Below are 14,514 nucleotides of genomic sequence, written 5' to 3'. Positions count from 1 at the left end.
CAAAATGCTGCCAGTCTTTTTGTTAAAACATAACAAGAGTCACCTTTGTTCCAGTTCCTCATCTCCATCTGAGACCACCTCAGCTGGACTTTATTGTCCATATCACTATCAGCATTTTGGGCAAAGCCATTCAACAAGTCACTAGGAAGTTCCAAACTTTCCCACATTTTCCTGTCTTCTTCTGAGCCCTCCAAACTGTTCCACCCTCTGCCTGTTACCCAATTCCAAAGTCACTTCCACATTTTCAGTTATCTTTTCAGCAGCACTCCAATTCTTGTACCAATTTACCCTATTAGTCCATTTTCACACTGCTAATTAAGACATACTCGAGACTGGGCAATTTACAAAAGAAAGAGGTTTAATGGACTTACAGTTCCGCAGAGCTGGGGAGGCCTCACAATCGTGATGGAAGGTGAAAGGCATGACTTACGTGGTGGCAGACAAGAGAAGAGAGCTTGTTCAGGGAAACTCCCGTTTTTAAAACCATCGAATCTCGTAAGACTTATTCACTATCATGAGAACAGCACAGGCAAGGTTTGGGGACCCAGCCAAACCATATCATTACCAAAGCAAGGAAAAAGTATTATCCTCAATCCCATTTATGTAGTCTCATTTTTTAATACAGTCATGTACCACATTTCAGTCAGTGATGAAGCACCTGTGTGATGGTGGTCCCACAGATTATAAAACTGTACTTTTACTGTACCTTTTCTATGTTTAGATACACAAATAGTTACCATTGTGTTACAGCTACCCTCAGTATTCAATATAATAACATGCTGTACAGGTTTGTAGCTTGGGAGCAATAAGCATTCCATATATTCTAGGTGGGTATATATGTATAGCTTAGGTGTGGTATAGTTGGCTGTGCCATCCAGGTTTTTGTAAATACACTCTATGATGTTCGCGTGGTGATAACATTGCCTAATGATGTATTCCTCAGAACATATCCTCGTTGTTAACTGGAGCATTACTGTAGTTAATTGAATTCTTTATAATATAAACCCTTTTCACTTAATACAGCAATAGATCCATTCTGCCAGGTTGCTAAAACAGTCATTGTAAACATCTTTTTTGTTTGTTTAGTTTTTTTTGCTTTGTCACCCAGGCTGGAGTGCATTGGTGCAAGCGTGGCTCACTGCAGCCTCAACCTCCTGGGCTCAAGAGATCCTCCTTCCTCAGCTTCCCGAGTAGCTGGGACCATTGGCATGTGTCATCATGCCCAGCTAATTTTTTGTGGGTAGAGACAGGATCGCATGTTGCTGAGGCTGGTCTCGACCTCCTGGGCTCAAGCAGTCCTCCCACCTTGTCCTCCAAAGTGCTGGGATTACTGACGTGAGCCACCATGCCCAGCCTAAACATCTTTTTTTTTTTTGAGACAGAGTTTCACTCTTGTTGTCCAGGCTGGAGTGCCATGGCGTGATATCGGCTCACTGAAATCTCTGCCCTCCAGGTTCAAGCGATTCTCCTGCCTCAGCCTCTTTAGTAGCTGGGATTACAGGCATGTGGCACCACTCCTGGCTAATTTTGTATTTTTAGTAGAGACGGGGTTTCTCCATGTTGGTCAGGCTGGTCTCGAACTCCTGACCTCAGGTGATCCGCCCACCTCGGCCTCCCAAAATGCTGGGATTATAGGCATGAGCCACTGTGCCCAGCCACATCTTTTTTAATGACTACATACATATACATTGTACGGATATGTCATTGCTTTTTGACCAACCATTCTCCGAATATTCGGCAGTCAGGTTATTTCCAATGTTTCATTCTTACAAGTAATGCTATGACATATGCCTAAAATTATCCACATTATTTCCTTAGATTTCTGGACTTGGAAGTATTTAGATGCAAGGGTATAAACATTTTTTTTTTTTTTTTTTTTAAATACAGGGTCCAGGTTGAAGTGCAGTAGCGCAATCTCAGTTCACTGCAGCCTTGACCTCCTGGGTTCAATGATCCTCCCACCTCAGCCACCTAAGTAGCTGGGACTACAGGCACATGCCACCACACTCGACTAGATATAAACATTTTACAGCTTTGATCCATAGCACAGCATGACAGTTTTATACCAAACAACCCTTATAGTACAGTTGGCAGTATCTACTTGAACTGCACGAGTAGTAAAACCAGAATTTCCTCCTTGTAGCCAACAGCTGTAACTCCCCTCCCTGTGGTGGTCCAGGCAGCAATTTTCTCCATATTCTGTTATAAATATAGTAGTAGCCTTTTATGCATAATTTTTTTCTCTTTGTAAATCCTTTTATTTTTATTTTTGACTTGAGTCATTTCTTGGGGATTTAAATGATGGGGTTTTTTTATTTACTCTTTTACTTAAATGTTTTTCTACTCTGATTTAATTCTACTTTAAACCACTCAGGATTGGTTTTGATACCTAAGCAAATCATAAAACTTCTGCCATTGTTTTAGGAGACCAAAAGCATGAATTAATCTATTAACAAAGTATATAGTGTGCAAGGTAATCATTGTAAGACTTTTCTGCTTTAAGAGGGTGAAGAGATGAAAAATTAAACTTAAATGATGTATAGTGTTCACACAGTCAGAGGAGAATACATTTTCTGTGTTGCTTATTCTTTGAAAAGGGGTTAAAATTAGCTTTATGCATATAGCTTCTGTGTGAAGATGCTTAGTTAATGCTTTGTGGCTTGGTATTACACTTCAGATTTCTCCATGTTAAGATTGAGTTTGGCCGGGCGCAGTGGCTCATGCCTGTAATCCCAGCACTTTGGGAGGCTGAGGTGGGCGGATCACTAGGTCAGGAGGTCGAGACCATCCTGGCTAACACGGTAAAACCCCAACTCTACTAAAAATACAAAAAATTAGCCAGGCATGGTGGTGGGCGCCTGTGGTCCCAGCTACTCAGGAGGCTGAGGCAGGAGAATGGTGTGAACCCGGGAGGCAGAGGTTGCAGTGAGCCAAGATGGTGCCACTGTACTCCAGTCTGGGCAACAGAGTGAGACTCCATCTCAAAAAAAAAAATTGAGTTCATCCACAAGATTTTACCACCAGCATCCCAGTGACTGTGGCAGCCATTGCTATTGTGGCAATCTCTTAAGTAGTTCAGTATTATAGTGTTTGAATCACAGAATCATTGACAGTCAAAGAAATAAGAACTATTAAAGTTGGCTACCCAATATTGCATTCTAAGGATTGTGGAGATTAGGGATGGGGTTAAACCAGGAAGAAAAACAAGCCTTTAAAAGTCTCCCAGGTAAAATATTTACAAATTGAGTTTATTCTTTATTTTTAAAATGCTGGATGAGTTCTTTCTAAAAGTAGATACATTGAAATGTTCTTGTCATTTGTTAAAAGTTTTTTGTAAAGTATTTGGTTGCCCTGTGAAATGAAGAATCAGCAATGAGTGGTATATTTGTTCACTATTTTGTTGAACTCCTATAATATGCTGGACACAGCACAGAGCACTAGGAATACAAAGTCAAAATATAATGTGTGGCTCCTTATCTCAGGGAGTAACCAACAGGTAGACAATATACATGTAACACATAATTACAGTATAGTTAGATAAGTCTCCTGAAGGAGTTTACGTACCAGGTACGGTGAAGTCATAAAGAGAAGTATCTTCCTCAGTCAAGGGAAGGACTTCAGAAAACAACACCAGATATTAGTTTATAACTGGAAGCTAGTCCTTCGTGGATGATATAAAAATAAATTTTTATACAGTAGAAAAAGAAAAAAAAAATTCCTAGAATCTGAAACCTCAGGGTAGAAGAATTCCTCCACTGACATACTTGAGGGCAAAAGATAAGAAGCATGTTTGTGCAAAAAGTTTCATGCTCATTATGAAAGGTGTAAAGTTTCCTTCTTGCATTATTTACTGTTTTGTTTGTGTGTGTTTTGTTTTGTTTTACACTTAGGTATCATTTATGAAGCCATAGAGATAGGCCTGAGAATTCTTTTGCATGTAGAGATGGGCCTGAGGAGCTTAGGTACCTTTTTTTTTTTTTTTTTTTTAATTTTTTTATTTTAATAGTGATGGGGTTTCACAGTGTTGCCCAGGCTGGTCTCAAACTCCTGAGCTCAAGCAGTCTGCCTGCCTCAGCCTCCCAAAGTTCTGGGATGAGCCACCACACCCAGCCGTAGGTACCCTTTTGATTTGGTTCCAGAGAGGGCTCTTTTAGTTAGGAAGACCATTAATGTTAGTGTTACTTCTTGGTAAATTGATCACTCCTTTGTTTCACTGAACATCCAAACCATGCTGACAAAGTTAGTCTTTATTCAAGGATAAAACCGGTACTGGTTTTATCAGTTCCCCCCTTTCTTTCTCCCTCTAGCATTTCATATTTCTTTGTTGTTGTTTCTGCTCCATGCCTGGGTATGCAGCTTCACAAGAATCACATTAAAACTATTTCTGGTTGTTTTCTTTTCAGAACAAATGTGACATTTTCTTCATCTCCTTGATTTTGAGCTGAAGAGGGCAAACTGTCAAAAATAATGAGGCCAAATGGATTTGAACACTGAATAGCAGTCTGAAACAGTGCTCAGAGACTTTGCCTTTACAATCATTATTACAGAGGCAATGAGGGAAAGCTCCTTGGTGGCCATGAAATGAAGAGAAACTGAAACAGCTCTTAGGGGATTAGGGAAAGTCCCAGGCATAGGTAGCACTCACTTGTTCATGTATTTATTCACACAGCATTGTGTGGAGTGCTAGATGCTGTGATGCAGAGAAAAAAAAAACTCATGGTCCTAACCTTTTTTGGAATACTGTTTGAAAGACAAACATGTAAACTGACTCCTGATGCTTCAGGGTTTCTATATAGGAACTATTATTCCTCCAGAAAATATTTATTCCTCCTCTATTATATTCCAGATTCTCTTCAAAAGACATCCTGTATGAATACTTTTAAACACACACTCTATCTCTAGCAAGACTACCAAAATATGACTTGGTGGGCATCTATGGAATTTGCTTCCATAAATATTAGAATGGGCTATTACTGTCATTAGGTAAGAGTAGATGATTCTTCAAGAAGGATGCAGGTTAAGGGAGACCGTTAGTTCTCACAAATTTTTAAAATATTCGTCTCTTCTTTTTATTATTAGCTTGTAATGTCAATGAAGAAGACATTTACAAAGTCTAATCCAAATCTGAATGATCAAAAATTCTAAATTAAAAATTTTAATGAGGTTTTATCACAACATTTATATTCTAAAGGAAAAGCCCAGTGACCAAATATGAAAGAAGTTTGAATAAACTCTTAAAAGTCACTCATTACAAAAAGAAAAAGGAGATTTCAATTTTTGACTATTTCATGAGTTGATAAAGGACATTTTGATGTGTGTATGTGTTTTATATGATATGCCAATAAAGTTTAATATACAGGGCATTCCAGAATGGTTTCTGCCCCACAGATGGACTTCAAAGATGTCTCATCAACTATACTGTTAAATGCCATAATTAAAGGTCTCCTTTCTGTTAGAAAGCTCTTAGTCCAAGCAGCAAGTCTACCTTCTGATAGGATACTGTGGTATCTATGACCATCTATAAATTAATTTATTTTTTCAGGTACCCCAATTATGAATTTATTAGTGATAACTCTATTTCCTGGTCAGCTGGACTGCACAACCGATACACAGAAAATTCACTTCGTGGAGTAATCCTGGATATACATTTTCTCTCTCAGGCAGACTTCCTAGTGTGTACTTTTTCATCCCAGGTAAGTGTCAGTAGGGCATTTTAAAATAACCAATACTTTTTGGTTGTATAGGAGTTAGAAAAATTATTTGTGTGTCTGTGTATTGTTAATGTTTATTATTGTGACTCAGGTGCAATTTTTCTGATACTCAGTAATGATCCCTTTTGTGGAAGAATGAAAGATCCCATAAAATACCCATTCACGTGCACTGAATATTTAGTTGTTTGCAAGTAATGGCTGACTACATCTCCACTGAAGCTAGTTACTGGAGTTGTTTAAAGTACTTGGCTTGTTCACAGCATTTAACAGAAACAACAAGTAATTAAGCTTACTTAATACTTTCTAATTTTGCATATAGTCAATATGTAACCAGAATCCATCCATTTCTACACATTAGTGCACTGATACTGAGAGGCTTAAATGTCCTAAATTTTGCCTCAGTTGATTGCTTTATAGAAAAGAGAGTAAATGTAATTCCCTTTCAAGTTCTACTACATTTCTACCAAGTGAGAAACTGTATGTTAAATTTAAGAAACACAATATCACAATCATTGTTTGAATTTAATTGTTGCAGATGATTATATTTTATGGGTGTGGTGTATGTGTTTTTATGAGGGTCCAACCAGCTTTATATGCCCTGTGGAATATCAGAATAACAATATTTATAGTGGATTTTATTCTGTTCTCTCATTTATGCACATATTATTGGTTAGTTCATTCAACCAGCTGTTAAATACACTCAAAATTATACTAGGTGCAGAGGAGATTTCAAAGGAGATTGAAGATACAGTTCTTGCCCTGGTCCAGAATCTAATAAGCAAAATACACACATGAAATAACTAGAGAATAATTAACAGAACATACAAATTGGTATAAGATAAGTGTATGCTTAAATGTCGAGAAGAGGCAGAGAAAAGAAAATGTGAAAAAAGGAAAGCCACATCATTTTTACGAGAGTATACTTCGGAGAGTAAAAGGAAATGGATACTTTCTTATTACATGACAATATACATTGTCATGGGATGGCGATACGATTTTTGGAAAGATACCTAGCCAGGCAAAGGTTACAGATTCCTTTAATATGGAATAAGAACACAACTTACTACCCAAAGATAGCTGCACAGAACACACAGCAGCAATCTTAATCAGAAGGGAAAATGTCTTCAAGTTCCCATGAAGGCATCCACTATTGATGTTTCTCCCTAATTGGGGTGCGGATCCTATCTTTTAAGAAACTCTCATTTCCATTCTTATTGCAAGAAAGGTGCAAGGTTTATAACTTCTTGATTCCTTCCAACTGTTTTTGAGAGTCTTGACTATGCATCTGCCTGATCAACAGGTACATGTAACTGGTAACAACCTCCAAACATTCTTGCTGCTTATTGTTAGAATGAGTGAATCAAGAGTCACTTCCCCAGGTATGCCACCTTCTCTGTAGGCCTGGATTTTAGGCCTGCCTGAAGTCAACTCCTCTAGTCCAGGTTTCTCAACCAAGGCACTATTTTAGACCCGATAATTCTTTGTTGTGAGGAGCCATATTGTGCATTGTAGGAGATTTAGCAGCCTCCCTGGCCAGTAAGACGCTCCCTTCAAATTATGACAACCAAAAATGTCTCCAGACATTGCCAGATGTCCCCTGTGGAGCAAAATTGCCCTGGTTGAGAGTCACTGTTCTAGTCACAAGATTCTAAAATTAAATAAATTTACACATGTCTAAATGTTTACCAATCTCACATGTAGGCAGGCACTGAGACTTACAGGGTTGTACTTATGTTTTGCTTTTCTTCTTCCAACCCTCCTTAGTAATACCATTAGGCTTATTCTGGAATAGAATTTTTTTCTTTACTCTTTTTTTTCCTTTTTGAAGCTGTACTTTAGAATTTTGGATCCTCATAACTCCAATTTTGACCTAGAAATCAGGATCTCTGTCACTTCATGATGGTAGAATTCTGTCTAGGCTTGAGGAGAATATTGTTCTATTACTTTGTTTGGTTTTATGCATAATGTCGACCTCAGTGTATTCAGACCTTGGGTCCAGAGAAGCAATTCATATGAAGTAGGAGTGGTGCTGAGAAGACTTTCTGTATCCAAAGGAATAAGGCTCATACTTATATATCATGTTGTTCCTAAAAACTCTTGGCAGTCAAAGTTTGCCCAAAATAATTTCACTCATTTGAACCTAAGCAAAATTAAAATAATATTTCATAACCCAAAATAGACTTGAATAACTCAAAATATTTTATGTTAGGGTTCACAATAAAAGTTTAACAGTAAAAATACCTTCCATTTTTATAGTGAGTAGCAGTTTGCCTAATGTGATTACCTCCTTATCATGTACCTTATTTGATGACTAACCACTGTAGCATTTGAAATTGTAGAATAGTTCCATATTCAGTGATAAATCTTTGGGCTTACCTCAGGATTTTTTTCAGATATTTTTAGTAAAGAAGTATTTAGTAAAGTTTAATGTTTTTGTAGTGTGAATGAAATTGTTTGCAGGATTATTATATAGATTCCCTTACCAAAACCAAAATTGGAATTGTTTGAAAATGCCCGAGAAATATCTTGTCGTCATTGCCAATAGAGGGTGAGAAAAAGTCACTGATGGGAGAAAATGCCAAACCATTGACCACTGATCACAGATCAAGAAAGAGACAACCTGTGGTATAGAGTCGGGATATCTGTATTTGAGTCCAACTTTGACCAATTAGTGGCTGTGTGTCCTTGAACAAATTACTTAGCCTATCTCTTAACTGGTTTATTTTTCTACATGTGAAAAAATAATAGTACCTATAGTATAGAGTTTTTGTGAGGATTAAGGAGTTACAAAAAGTTATAAAAAGTAAAGCACTGTGAATAGTACCTAGCAATACAGTATTAAACACATTAGCTGCTATTATTATATATATGAATACTTATAGGAATATCTCTGCCTTTTAGACTCTATAGTATTTATTTTGCAGCTCTTTTTCACATGGCTTCATTTCAGACATGGCTTTCTTCATTTCACATGGCTTTCATTTCAAATGCTCTCACATTTTAGAAGGAGCATGAAACGAGCTCTTCAAGGACTCCATTAGCTCTACTTGTGGTCATGGGCAATGCTTAGGGTCCGTAAAGAAGAGGAACTGTTAACATTCAGCATGTACATTTCTCTGGGCCAGTGTACCACCTCAACTTCATTTTGTTTAGCTTATTGAAAGAGAATATTGCCATATGATGTGATTTTTCAGAAACAAAAGTTCTTCATTCCCAAAAGGTGAATGAAGACCTAGTATTTCAAGTAAATGTGTGTGTGTTGACCTTAGTGAAATTAATTTTTAGACTTTCCTATATATGTCATAAGCATTCTGGAAAATGGAGGAAGACTAAAGCCATACATCCAGAAGAGTGACAAAAGATAAACATTGAGAATATGTTCAGCCCAGAATAAAAACATGGATAACCAACTCTCAACTTTCTTCGATGATTATTTCATGTGCCAAGAGATGTTAGGAAGTGATACAAGTTTAATATCTCCTTCATAATTCTTTGACAGTCTTTAAGTTTTACTCATGTAAACTTTCTGTCTCCTATACACTATCCTTTGAGGAATACCGTATAACAGTAGTGGGAAAGAGTTGACCTGTTGACCATGAGCTATTGTAGACAATACCGCAGGAATGAAATGCCATACTAGAAGCAAAAATGCAAGGCTACGTGTTTGGAAAACTGCAGGCAAAACTGTCATGGCACCTTAATTGAGATTTCTCGGAAGTTTTTATACCCATCTCCCTCAGTCTCAGGCTTCTAATCTTTCTTTTATGTCCTTAAGTGAGGTAGGGGAATTCTCTCTTCTTCAATGAAAAGTTTTTAAAAGCCAACACTGTGGCTCTGCTCTCTAATTTTGTTACGATTATTGCTCTTAGCTTTCTGAATTCCTTCATCAGATCTGTTTCTCAAAGCCAAGTTTGTCCTAAAAGCCTCATAAATTGAATAGCACAGTCCTCAGGATTTAATATGAAAATTGGAGGCAATATTAGCATTTTTTCAAGTGCATCAAGTGAATTTTGAAAGCTATGCAACCATATTCTAAAACATTCTACCAAATACATTAATCCTATTCTGTGTTACTGGAAATCGCCTATGTGCAAAGCATGTCATTTGTCACTTATTTTCTTATTTGAATCTTAAATCTGAAGCAAAGAATTTATAGTTCGAGAATAACAGCAGTTGACAGCCCAGCTGTAGATAGGCACAGTATCAGAAAGGTTTTCTGAAAATATTGCTTATCAGGTTCTGGGATCAATTTTTATTCTGAAATCTGACTTACAAAAATGGTTGCAGGTGCTCACTTTAAAGACTAACATTGTTAAAGACATTGTTTAAAGAGCAGTGAACATTACTCAGTAGTTTCAGCCATTGAAAGTCATCATAATACAAAATCACTTTTTTCCCCCATGACACCTCCCTTTATGGCAATTATTACAGTACTCTTATGAGCCTCTCTGGTCTCATTCCAAGTCCGCATGCAACTCTACTCCTCTTGTTATACTTTGAATCAGGTTTTGGAAGCCCAGAGGGCAAAACCGAAAACTACATTAACTATTCCAGACAGAAGGCTCGGGATTGGAATTTCCATTGAGATGTGGCTCATGAAACAACAGTGGATACCTGTTGAGAGTACCATGGAGGAAAGCACAGTGTGAAATCCCAAGGTGTGAACTCTGTGACTACTTCCTAGAGCAGAAGACAAGAAAAGTATTTGCATCCACAGGGGCTCTATCTAGCTTACAATGCCGAGTGCTGTACAGTGCAGCTGTTACTGCATTAATCCTTCTGGCATTTCTCACAACAAAGAAAAGACCTGGTTCTTATTCTCTTATTCTGTAGTAAAACAAAGTGGTTTACAGGAAAAGTGCACAGATCTCTCAGCCACTTCCAACTTCTCACACTAGGAGATCCTCCTGCCCTTATCTGTTTTGACAAAAATAAGATCGCATCTACTCTGAAAAAGCTTTGGAGGCTTATGTAAACTCAGGCTACTTCTAAGGGATGAAATTCAGACTAATGGATTCCTCCCTCTTTTTAAATTTTTTTTTAATACAGTCATATCTGTTTTATCCTTTGGCAGGATTTTTGCTGTTACCCATTACTCTGTGCTTTACGATGTACTAAAAATGATGCAGTGCCATGTCAACACAGAATAAAGTTAAACATACTACATGTAGCCAGCCTCTGCTTTGCAAACCATAGACTGCTGTCAGTCATGCCACCTGTCAAGCATCAAACCTGAGTATGGACATCAGCTACAAGCCTTCATTTACCTACCATGTGATTTGAACTTGTAAACCACGTGGTAGGTAAGGAAAGAAGAGAAGAAGCATAGAGTGACTAAATGCAAACATTAACACTATAGTAATCTTTTTAGCCTTTTGCAGTAAATTGCCCTATGGTTGATATAGACAGTTTTAAAAATACTTCCTCTTAATGTTATATATGGATCTTAAGGGTTAAATATCACCCATGGACTTACGTCTCCATTACTGGGCTGGTATTATACCTGGAGCAATATTCATTCAACAGATACTCATTGAGCACCTACTATGTGGCAGGCATTGTTCTAGGTGTTTATCCTAAGGGAATATATACTCAAGAGCCTGAAAGAGTTCTAATTGCGGCTCTGCCATTAACTAGTTCCTTTTGGATTTTTATTTTTTGAAATTTAATCTTTCTGTGGCTTAGCTTCTTCATCTGTAAAATATGAATAATAATAGTACTTCACAGGTTTGTCATAATAGTTAAATGAGTTGAGACAAGGTGAGGGAAGAGCACACTATTATAACACTGCCTGGGACATAATTAGTGCTCGTTAAGCTCAGCTGCTATCCTTAGCAGTCATTCTTACGAGAAAAATAAAGGGCCACACCTGTGTGGCACTGGTATGCTTGCAGAGGCCTACAGTCACATTTGTCATTTTTATAATGGGCCACCTCAGTGTCTGAAATCTCTGCTATTATTATAATAGTTATTTCTTTGTTTTAATAAAACAGTTGCATTATCCATCAAGGTTAACACATGAACAACTCTTGATAGCAAAACATACACTAATTATTAGGATTATCCCCAGAAGAAACAGGTCTCTAAGGGTGTGGGACGGGTTGCGATACTGTTTTTATGAGAGTAAGACATTTAAGAGTGGAGAGGAGGAAACACATCACGGCTCATTGTCACAGTAGAGGTTGTGGTCATCCTAAGAGTAACACAAGGTCCTGCATTCCTGGCTAGAGATGACTGAAGAGTGGGTGAAGACACCCTGAAAAGACTGTCAGGTTTACCCAAGGCTGTCTTTGGTCTTATGCTATATCTTTCTGCTGTTACAATATGAACATGGAGAATAAGATTTACAAGAGAAAATACATATAGCGGTTACAGGCATATGCAGACTACCTGGGTTCCAACCTCAATCTACCACTTATCAGTATAACCTTAAGCAATGCCTTAACTTCGCTTTGACATCTGTAAAATGAACATAATGATAGAATTTTATGGGGATGCTGAAAGGAATCTAATTACATTAGATAATATCTAAAAACAATGTCTGACAGTTAGCAAAATCTCAGTAAATATTAGCGTCTATCATTGTTACTGTAGTTTGCTATTATTGGAGCTGCTTTAATTATTTAGTTTCTTCTTTTCCTGAGTCCCTCTTGATTTTGCTTGCCTTCTATGAGCCTTTGGCTGAATTTGAAGTTCAAAAGTTCCAAATCTTTTTGATCCCTATTTTATTATAGTCTCAGTATTCTACCAATGATCTCAATTGTAAAATGACATTGCCAATATAACCTTTGTTGAAGTACTAAATCTGAAAGCAAAGTTTTTATTATTTTGGTTCTATATCTAGTTGAAATTCTGTCACTGAAATTTGCACAAATCACTTAATCTCCTTGTGTTTTAGTTGCCTATCTGCAAAATTAAAAATACTATCTAATTATCAGATGAGAATGTGTGATTGATTAACAGTGTATGAAGGAAAGGGACCATCAGCATTTGTGTTAAGTTTTTTTTTATCCTAATCCTAAACTTCAAATTCTTTAAGGGCACAAACTATGTCTTACTCATTTTGGTATCATGAGTGCCTAGCTTGGACCACGTGTGTGTAGCTCTTAATAAATGTTTGATAAAATTAACTAATTCATATTCTTAAATTACTTTGTACTATAGAGAGAGAGATTTTAATTGTAATAATCTTTCGTGGGTTTTTTTTTTTTTAATTTGAAAAAGGATCCAGACACAGAGATGAAGAATGACTTGTACCATCTTCTGAGAGCAAATGAACTGAAAGCTTGTGGCTAGAATCCACCTACTTTTCAACTTCTTACTCCCCATCCTTTTGGCCAAGGGCTTTTAGATTGCTGTGAAGGAAAGGAGAGCGTTTATATACTAACAATTTTTTTTTAATTCTTTCCAAAGGTCTGTCGAGTTGCTTATGAAATTATGCAAACACTACATCCTGATGCCTCTGCAAACTTCCATTCTTTAGATGACATCTACTATTTTGGGGGCCAGAATGCCCACAACCAAATTGCCATTTATGCTCACCAACCTCGAACTGCAGATGAAATTCCCATGGAACCTGGTGATATCATTGGTGTGGCTGGAAATCACTGGGATGGCTATTCTAAAGGTGTCAACAGAAAACTGGGAAGGACGGGCCTATATCCCTCCTACAAAGTTCGAGAGAAGATAGAAACGGTCAAGTACCCCACATATCCTGAGGCTGAGAAATAAAGCTCAGATGGAAGAGATAAACAACCAAACTCAGTTCAAACCATTTGAGCCAAACTGTAGATGAAGAGGGCTCTGATCTAACAAAATAAGGTTATATGAGTAGATACCCTCAGCACCAAGAGCAGCTGGGAACTGACAGAGGCTTCAATTGGTGGAATTCCTCTTTAACAAGAGCTGCAATGCCCTCAAACCCATGCACAGTACAATAATGTACTCACATATAACATGCAAACAGGTTTTCTACTTTGTCCCTTTCTTTCAATGTGTCCCCATAAGACAAACACTGCCATATTGTGTAATTTAAGTGACACAGACATTTTGTGTGAGACTTAAAACATGGTGCCTATATCTGAGAGACCTATGTGAACTATTGAGAAGACCTGAACAGCTCCTTACTCTGACGAAGTTGATTCTTATTTGGTGGTGGTATTGTGACCACTGCATTCACTCCGGTCAACAGATTCAGAATGAGAATGGACGTTTGGTTTTTGTTTTTGTTTTTGTTTTTTTCCTTTATAAGGTTATCTGGGTTTTTTTTTTTTAAATAATTGCATCAGTTCATTGACCTCATCATTAATAAGTGAAGAATACATCGGAAAATAAAATATTCACTCTCCATTAGAAAATTTTGTAAAACAATGCCATGAACAAATTCTTTAGTACTCAATGTTTCTGGACATACTCTTTGATAACAAAAAATAAATTTTAAAAAGGAATTTTGTAAAGTTTCTAGAATTTTGTATCATTGGATGTTATGATGATCAGCCTTATGTGGAAGAACTGTGATAAAAAGAGGAGCTTTTTAGTTTTTCAGCTTATTTACTTTGTTTTTTTCCTGTTTCTGATATAGTAACTAATTCTTAACTCAGAGACATTGGTCGATTTTAATACTGAAAACCAGTTTTCATTGGTACTCATTACAAAATTGCTAAGAACACTCTTTGGGAGCTTTCATTCTCTTATTTTGGACATTGTTTTAATTGAGTGAAATAATCATAACTCCTTGCTCCCAGAGAAGCTATCACCTCCATTTCTAAAACGATTACAGGTTTGTTTGATAGTCTTTCTTAAT

General features: G+C 37.1%; 1 protein-coding gene across 23 annotated transcripts in view; it reads left to right on the top strand.

Moving 5' to 3' along the window:
• FUT8 (fucosyltransferase 8) overlaps positions 1-14,158 on the top strand; it is a 339,734-nt gene extending 325,576 nt beyond the window's left edge. For all 23 annotated transcript variants that reach the window (XM_050799254.1, XM_050799257.1, XM_050799256.1 and 20 more), the window contains 2 exons: positions 5,543-5,693; positions 13,125-14,158. In XM_050799254.1, coding sequence (XP_050655211.1) covers positions 5,543-5,693; positions 13,125-13,442 — 469 coding nt within the window. In that variant the 3' untranslated portion in view covers positions 13,443-14,158. The remainder of the gene's footprint in view (positions 1-5,542; positions 5,694-13,124) is intronic.
• Positions 14,159-14,514: the final 356 nt, after the last annotated feature.

Source organism: Macaca thibetana, chromosome 7 (genome assembly GCF_024542745.1).
Source record: "Macaca thibetana thibetana isolate TM-01 chromosome 7, ASM2454274v1, whole genome shotgun sequence".
NCBI classification, from domain to species: Eukaryota; Metazoa; Chordata; class Mammalia; order Primates; family Cercopithecidae; genus Macaca; species Macaca thibetana.
This window is presented reverse-complemented; position numbering and strand designations above follow the sequence as displayed.